We start from the raw sequence: 9,564 nt of genomic DNA, 5'->3' as shown, positions 1-9,564 counted from the left end.
ACTGCCAATAAACCATGACTGTCAATAAACCATGACTGTCAATAACCCCATGACTGCCAATACACCATGACTGTCAATAAACCATGACTGCCAATAAACAATGACTGTTAATAAACCATGACTGCCAATAACCCCATGACTGACAATAAACCATGACTGCCAATAACCCCATGACTGCCAATAACCCATGACTGCCAATAAACCATGACTGTCAATAAACCAGGACTGTCAATAAACTATGACTGTCAATAAACCAGGACTGTCAATAAACTATGACTGTCAATAAACCATGACTCAATAACCCCTTGACTGCCAATAAAAATGACTGCCAATAACCCACTGACTGCCAATAACCCCATGACTGCCAATAAACCATGACTGCCAATAGCCCCATGACTGCCAATAACCCAATGACTGCCAATAAGCCATGACTGCCAATAACCCCATGACTGCCAATTAACCAGGGCTGTCAATAAACCATGACTGCCAATAACCTCATGACTGCCAATAACCTCATGACTGCCAATAACCCCATGACTGACAATAAACCATGACTTCCAATAACCCCATGACTGCTTATTAACCATGTCAATAACCCCATGACTGCCAATAACCCCATGACTGCCAATAAACCATGACTCATGACTGACAATAAACCATGACTTTCAATAACCCCATGACTGACAATTAACCATGACTTCTAATAAACCATGCCTACCAATAAACCAGGGATGTTAATAAACCATGACTGCCAATAAACGATGACTGTCAATAACCCCATGACTGCCAATAAACCATGACTGTCAATAAATCATGACTGCTAATAACCCCATGACTGCCAATAAACCATTATTGTCAATAACCCAATGACTGTCGATAACCCAATAACTACCAATAAACCATGATTGCCAATAAACCATGACTGCCAATAACCCCTTGACTGCCAATAAACCAGGACTGTCAATAAACCATGACTTTCAATAACCCCTTGACTGCCAATAAGCCATTATTGTCAATAACCCAATGACTGTTAATAAACCATGACTGTCAATAAACCATGACTGCCAATAAACAATGATTGCCAATAACCCCATGACTGCCAATAAACCAGGGCTGTCAATAAACCATGACTGCCAATAAAAATGACTGTCAATAACCCACTGACTGCCAATAACCCACTGACTGCCAATAAACCATGACTGTCAATAAACCATGACTGTCAATAAACCATGACTGTCAATAACCCCATGACTGCCAATACACCATGACTGTCAATAAACCATGACTGCCAATAAACAATGACTGTTAATAAACCATGACTGCCAATAACCCCATGACTGACAATAAACCATGACTGCCAATAACCCCATGACTGCCAATAAACCATGACTGCCAATAAACCAGGACTGTCAATAAACCAGGACTGTCAATAAACTATGACTGTCAATAAACCATGACTCAATAACCCCTTGACTGCCAATAAAAATGACTGCCAATAACCCACTGACTGCCAATAACCCCATGACTGCCAATAAACCATGACTGCCAATAGCCCCATGACTGCCAATAACCCAATGACTGCCAATAAGCCATGACTGCCAATAACCCCATGACTGCCAATAAACCAGGGCTGTCAATAAACCATGACTGCCAATAACCTCATGACTGCCAATAACCTCATGACTGCCAATAACCCCATGACTGACAATAAACCATGACTTCCAATAACCCCATGACTGCTTATTAACCATGTCAATAACCCCATGACTGCCAATAACCCCATGACTGCCAATAAACCATGACTGTCAATAAACCATGACTGTCAATAACCCCATGACTGACTATAAACCATGACTGTCAATAAACCATGATTGTCAATAAATCATGACTGTCAATAAACCATGACTGACAATAAACCATGACTGCCAATAAACCATGACTGCCAATAACCCCATGACTGCAAATAACCCCATGACTGTCAATAAACCATGACTGCCAATAAACCATGACTGCCAATAAACCATGACTACCAATAACCCCATGACTGCCATTAAGCCTGTCGGTGTGAAAAAGCTACCAAACACTATTTCCTACTCCTGCGATAAGCTCACCTATGTTTCAGTCTCACTGGGCTGTCTACAGGATAAATAGGATTTGACCTACCTGCATACTGGTCCGACTTGGTGGAGCTCTCGGCTGTGTATACACCCTGTCCAATAGCAGTGTTTCCAGCCAGTCTGTTGTCCAGACCCTGAGCAGTAATGACTGCAACTTTGTCTTCAGGCGTGCCATGAAAGGTATAATGCTCATTAATCTCTGGGTAGATGTCTTGTAAAATGTTAGCATCACACAGTTGTGTTGTAAGCACTGGCATTTTTGATGAAACTGGAATATCTTCTACTGGAGTCAATGGTTTTCCATATCTGGCAGCCTTGAGGAAAAATTGTGCCCGATTTTGTGCATACTTTTCAAATAAAACTGGATTTTCTATACGTTCGATATTTGTAACTTGAATATTACTATATCCAAGTTGGGCCAAACCTTGTGCATCATTCCCATGTCCAAAATGTGTTGCATCCCATGACTTTTTGACAACATTTTTTATGGCTCTGTACACACTTTTATCAACAGGTAAGAAAACTGCATGGCTAGATGTGGTTGGAGCCAGGTTTATGTTCCACATATTGAGGGGTTTACTGTTGTTGTACTTGGTCCAGTAGGATGGTGACACTGGTGCTTGTTTGTACATATAGCTGAAATATGCCTGTGTTCCCTTTGGTGGAGGTGTATGCTTCTGTGATGGTGTAGCTACCATAGGGCTTGGCGCAGCAACAGGAGTCTGTGCAGTTAGATGCTGGGGAGGTGGTGCTGTCAAAAACATATAAGTCAAAACAAAATCCCTCTCTTACATTTTAATAAGAGGCTAATGGGCTTTACCAATCATCCAGCAATGACGATTTGTAATGGTGCTCATATTATGTAAATGACATTGAATTCCAACACAGAATTGAGGTAATGTATGAGAAATTACCAACAGACTCATTTCATTTATAAAATAATTTTGTCTTTTCCATTGGGTCAAAAATGGACCTGGGAGATGTTCCTTGAACACTTGTAATATGTTTAACCCCCAATTCATCTACATGTACATTCCAGCTACATCTGTATTACCAATTTCTAGATTAAGTTTGTAGCCCCTTTCCCCAGGAATCTTTCAGGTTAAGCTTTGTCAGCATTCTTTCAGTGATTAGAGCCATTAGAGGAAAAACTTCACCACCAAATTTTTACTGGCATTAGAGAATTATTTAAGGGTTAAGTGTTATATTTTTTTTTTACATTATTGAGCACTAACACAAAAAACTGGGGTGTACTCTGAATAAACCGCGAAGCGGTTTATGAAAAGAGTACACCCCAGTTTTTTTGTGTTATTGCTCAATAACGTAAAAAAAATATTACAGTTAACCCTTATAATTTAATTAACAACGACAAGAAACATTTTCATTAAGTTTAACATGTTTATTTTGCTCTAGATATTTAAAAACACATCGATAAATACAAAATCCCGTGAACAACGATTACTCCGCTGACGTCACAGTCAACCAATTTTTATGTTATGAGACGATAACATAATTTTTTGAGCCAATGAAAATGCTTGTTACAAGCAAAATTAAATTATTAGAATTTCTGAGGAAAATTAAATTTATGACATTTTTGCTATTTCAGTTCTGCATAAATTTTATATCTTTGTACTTACTGGAAGACATGAAAGGTTGGCACACACTTTTAAAAGCCTGAAATAATAATAAAAAAAAGCAAGTGCAATCAAAAGCTCACCAGTGGCAGCAATCACAGGAGGCATTCATTTTTTTATGTATGTATAAGCATATCATTTTGAAATTGAAGGGTGTGGACTTACAAGCTTTCCAAAACTTACCCCCAAAATCTTTAAAGTGGGTTTTGGTGCCAAAAAAATTAAGTCCACTAAATGGTAAAATGCCAAAATAAATCACAATTTTTTTCTGCATGATTTTGCCATAAAATCAATCCTGGACCTCTAATGAATGTATAAACCAAATTGGAAGGGTTTGAGAAGCACACTTTTGGACTTACCCCCAAAACTTTAAAATGAGTTTTGGTGCCAAAAAAGTTAACTTTAAAATGAGTTTTGGTGCCAAAAAAGTTATGTCCACAAAATGGCAAAATGTGAAAAAATTATATTCATTTTCTGCATGATTTTGCTAAACAATATAAACAAGAGATCCCAGAGGGATCTTGGCGCCCACCATTGAATGATCTTGATAGGTTCCATGTCAGATTGATCTTTTCCCTACTTTTCCCTTCCTCTAAGTCTTACTTATCTGTGTAAATTCAGAAACAGCCCTCTAGTACTTTTCAAACAAGGGGAACCTATATACAGAATTTAAGATTTAGCTATAATGGCTGTCTGTCGGCCATGTTGTTTTCGTATTGGTCCCAATATGCAAAACTAGGCACTGAGGGGAACCTACATATGAAATTTGAAAAAAATCCCTTCAGTACTTTCACAGAAATAGCGATAACAAACTTCAATTGTCAAAATCCGAGATGGCTGCCTGTCGGCCATGTTGTTTTCTGATTGGTCTCAAAATGCAATATGCATAACTAGGCACTGAGGGGACCTGCATATGAAATTTCAGAAAGATCCCTTCAATACTTTCTGAGAAATAGCGATAACAAATTTTAATTGTCAAAATCAAAGATGGCTGCCTGTCAGCAATGTTGTTTTCCTATTGATCTCAAAATGCAATATGCATAAGTAGGCATCAAGGGGAACCTTCATATGAAATTTGAGATATCCCTTCAGTTCTTTCACAGAAAAAGTGAAAACAAATTTCAATTGTCAAAATCCAAGATGGCTGCCTGTCGGCCATGTTGTTTTCCGATTGGTCTCAAAATGCAATATGCATAACTACGCACTGAGGGGAACCTACATATAAAATTTGAGAAAGATCCCTTCAGTACTTCCTCAGAAATAGAGATAACAAACTTCGATTGTCAAAATCCAAGATGGCTGCCTGTCGGCCATGTTGTTTTCCGATCGGTCCCAAAATGCAATATGCATAACTATGCACCAAGGGGAACATACATATGAAATTTGAGAAAGATCCCTTCAATACTTGTTCAGAAATAGAGATAACAAACTTTGATTGTCAAAATCCAAGATGGCCGCCTGTCGGCCATGTTGTTTTCCGATCGGTCCCAAAATGCAATATGCACAACTAAGCACCAAGGGGAACCCACATATGAAATTTGAGAAAGATCCCTTCAATACTTTCTCAGAAATAGAGATAACAAACTTTGATTGTCAAAATCCAAGATGGCTGCCTATCGGCCATGTTGTTTTCCGATCGGTCCCAAAATGCAATATGCATAACTAGGCACCAAGGGGAACCTACATATGAATTTGAGAAAGATCCCTTCAATACTTTCTCAGAAATAGAGATAACAAACTTCAATTGTCAAAATCCAAGATGACTGCCTGTCGGCCATGTTGTTTTCTTATTAGTCTCAAAATGCAATATGCATAACCAGGCACAAAGAGGAACCTGCATATGAAATTTGAGAAAGATCCCTTCAGTACTTTCACAGAAATAGCGATAACAAACTTCAATTGTCAAAATCCAAGATGGCTGCCTGTCGGCCATGTTGTTTTCCGATCGGTCTCAAAATGCAATATGCATAACTAGGCACCAAGGGGAACCTACATATGAAATTTGAGAAAGATCCGTTCAATACTTGTTCAGAAATAGAGATAACAAACTTTGATTGTCAAAATCCAAGATGGCCGCCTGTCGGCCATGTTGTTTACCGATCGGTCCCAAAATGCAATATGCACAACTAAGCACCAAGGGGAACCCACATATGAAATTTGAGAAAGATCCGTTCAATACTTGTTCAGAAATAGAGATAACAAACTTTGATTGTCAAAATCCAAGATGGCCGCCTGTCGGCCATGTTGTTTACCGATCGGTCCCAAAATGCAATATGCACAACTAAGCACCAAGGGGAACCCACATATGAAATTTGAGAAAGATCCCTTCAATACTTTCTCAGAAATAGAGATAACAAACTTTGATTGTCAAAATCCAAGATGGCTACCTATCGGCCATGTTGTTTTCCGATCGGTCCCAAAATGCAATATGCATAACTAGGCACCAAGGGGAACCTACATATGGAATTTGAGAAAGATCCCTTCAATACTTTCTCAGAAATAGAGATAACAAACTTCAATTGTCAAAATCCAAGATGACTGCCTGTCGGCCATGTTGTTTTCTTATTAGTCTCAAAATGCAATATGCATAACCAGGCACAAAGAGGAACCTGCATATGAAATTTGAGAAAGATCCCTTCAGTACTTTCACAGAAATAGCGATAACAAACTTCAATTGTCAAAATCCAAGATGGCTGCCTGTCGGCCATGTTGTTTTCCGATCGGTCCCAAAATGCAATATGCATAACTAGGCACCAAGGGGAACCTACATATGAAATTTGAGAAAGATCCGTTCAATACTTGTTCAGAAATAGAGATAACAAACTTTGATTGTCAAAATCCAAGATGGCCGCCTGTCGGCCATGTTGTTTACCGATCGGTCCCAAAATGCAATATGCACAACTAAGCACCAAGGGGAACCCACATATGAAATTTGAGAAAGATCCGTTCAATACTTGTTCAGAAATAGAGATAACAAACTTTGATTGTCAAAATCCAAGATGGCCGCCTGTCGGCCATGTTGTTTACCGATCGGTCCCAAAATGCAATATGCACAACTAAGCACCAAGGGGAACCCACATATGAAATATGAGAAAGATCCCTTCAATACTTTCTCAGAAATAGAGATAACAAACTTTGATTGTCAAAATCCAAGATGGCTGCCTATCGGCCATGTTGTTTTCCGATCGGTCCCAAAATGCAATATGCATACCTAGGCACCAAGGGGAACCTACATATGAAATTTGAGAAAGATCCCTTCAATACTTTCTCAGAAATAGAGATAACAAACTTCAATTGTCAAAATCCAAGATGACTGCCTGTCGGCCATGTTGTTTTCTTATTAGTCTCAAAATGCAATATGCATAACCAGGCACAAAGAGGAACCTGCATATGAAATTTGAGAAAGATCCCTTCAGTACTTTCACAGAAATAGCGATAACAAACTTCAATTGTCAAAATCCAAGATGGCTGCCTGTCGGCCATGTTGTTTTCCGATCGGTCCCAAAATGCAATATGCATAACTAGGCACCAAGGGGAACCTACATATGAAATTTGAGAAAGATCCGTTCAATACTTGTTCAGAAATAGAGATAACAAACTTTGATTGTCAAAATCCAAGATGGCCGCCTGTCGGCCATGTTGTTTTCCGATCGGTCCCAAAATGCAATATGCACAACTAAGCACCAAGGGGAACCCACATATGAAATTTGAGAAAGATCCCTTCAATACTTTCTCAGAAATAGAGATAAAAAACTTTGATTGTCAAAATCCAAGATGGCTGCCTATCGGCCATGTTGTTTTCCGATCGGTCCCAAAATGCAATATGCATAACTAGGCACCAAGGGGAACCTACATATGAAATTTGAGAAAGATCCCTTCAATACTTTCTCAGAAATAGAGATAACAAACTTCAATTGTCAAAATCCAAGATGACTGCCTGTCGGCCATGTTGTTTTCTTATTAGTCTCAAAATGCAATATGCATAACCAGGCACAAAGAGGAACCTGCATATGAAATTTGAGAAAGATCCCTTCAGTACTTTCACAGAAATAGCGATAACAAACTTCAATTGTCAAAATCCAAGATGGCTGCCTGTCGGCCATGTTGTTTTCCGATCGGTCCCAAAATGCAATATGCATAACTAGGCACCAAGGGGAACCTACATATGAAATTTGAGAAAGATCCGTTCAATACTTGTTCAGAAATAGAGATAACAAACTTTGATTGTCAAAATCCAAGATGGCCGCCTGTCGGCCATGTTGTTTACCGATCGGTCCCAAAATGCAATATGCACAACTAAGCACCAAGGGGAACCCACATATGAAATTTGAGAAAGATCCCTTCAATACTTTCTCAGAAATAGAGATAACAAACTTTGATTGTCAAAATCCAAGATGGCTGCCTATCGGCCATGTTGTTTTCCGATCGGTCCCAAAATGCAATATGCATAACTAGGCACCAAGGGGAACCTACATATGAAATTTGAGAAAGATCCCTTCAATACTTTCTCAGAAATAGAGATAACAAACTTCAATTGTCAAAATCCAAGATGACTGCCTGTCGGCCATGTTGTTTTCTTATTAGTCTCAAAATGCAATATGCATAACCAGGCACAAAGAGGAACCTGCATATGAAATTTGAGAAAGATCCCTTCAGTACTTTCACAGAAATAGCGATAACAAACTTCAATTGTCAAAATCCAAGATGGCTGCCTGTCGGCCATGTTGTTTTCCGATCGGTCCCAAAATGCAATATGCATAACTAGGCACCAAGGGGAACCTACATATGAAATTTGAGAAAGATCCGTTCAATACTTGTTCAGAAATAGAGATAACAAACTTTGATTGTCAAAATCCAAGATGGCCGCCTGTCGGCCATGTTGTTTTCCGATCGGTCCCAAAATGCAATATGCACAACTAAGCACCAAGGGGAACCCACATATGAAATTTGAGAAAGATCCCTTCAATACTTTCTCAGAAATAGAGATAACAAACTTCAATTGTCAAAATCCACGATGACTGCCTGTCGGCCATGTTGTTTTCCGATCGGTCCCAAAATGCAATATGCATAACTAGACACTGAGGGGAACCTACATATGAAATTTGAGAAAGATCCCTTCAATACTTTCTCAGATATAGAGATAACAAACTTCGATTGTCAAAATCCAAGATGGCTGCCTGTCGGCCATGTTGTTTTCTTATTAGTCTCAAAATGCAATATGCATAACCAGGCACAAAGAGGAACCTGCATATGAAATTTGAGAAAGATCCCTTCAGTACTTTCACAGAAATAGCGATAACAAACTTCAATTGTCAAAATCCAAGATGGCTGCCTGTCGGCCATTTTGTTTTCCGATTAGTCCCAAAATGCAATATGCATAACTAGGCACCAAAGGGAACCTACATATTAAAATTTGAGAAAGATCCCTTCAGTACTTCCTCAGAAATAGCGATAACAAACTTCAATTGTCAAAATCCAAGATGGCTGCCTGTCGGCCATGTTGTTTTCCGATTGGTCCCAAAATGCAATATGCATAACTAGGCACCAAGGGGAACCTACATATGAAATTTGAGAAAGATCCCTTCAGCACTTCCTCAGAAATAGCGATAACAAACTCCAATTGTCAAAATCCAAGATGGCTGCCTGTCGGCCATGTTGTTTTTTGATCGGTCCCAAAATGCAATATGCATAACTAGGCACCAAGGGAAACCTACTTATGAAATTTGAGAAAGATCCCATCAATACTTTCTCAGAAATAGAAATAACAAACTTCAATTGTCTAAATCCAAGATGGCTGCCTGTCGGCCATGTTG

The 9,564-nt window shown here is 39.0% G+C and overlaps 1 protein-coding gene across 2 annotated transcripts in view; it reads right to left on the bottom strand.

Annotated features, from left to right (window-relative positions):
• The window catches only part of LOC117328987 (protein mono-ADP-ribosyltransferase PARP14-like), a 61,580-nt gene that overhangs the window by 5,995 nt on the left and 46,021 nt on the right, over positions 1 to 9,564 (bottom strand). For both annotated transcript variants that reach the window (XM_033886642.1, XM_033886643.1), the window contains exons 10-11: positions 3,755 to 3,791; positions 2,164 to 2,868 (exon numbers count right to left, since the gene is read on the bottom strand). In XM_033886642.1, the coding sequence (XP_033742533.1) occupies positions 2,164 to 2,868; positions 3,755 to 3,791 (742 nt within the window). The remainder of the gene's footprint in view (positions 1 to 2,163; positions 2,869 to 3,754; positions 3,792 to 9,564) is intronic.

Source organism: Pecten maximus, chromosome 6, assembly GCF_902652985.1.
Source record: "Pecten maximus chromosome 6, xPecMax1.1, whole genome shotgun sequence".
In the NCBI taxonomy this organism is placed as follows: domain Eukaryota; kingdom Metazoa; phylum Mollusca; class Bivalvia; order Pectinida; family Pectinidae; genus Pecten; species Pecten maximus.
Note: the sequence above shows the minus strand (reverse complement) of the source record. Positions and strands in the feature narration are given on the sequence as shown.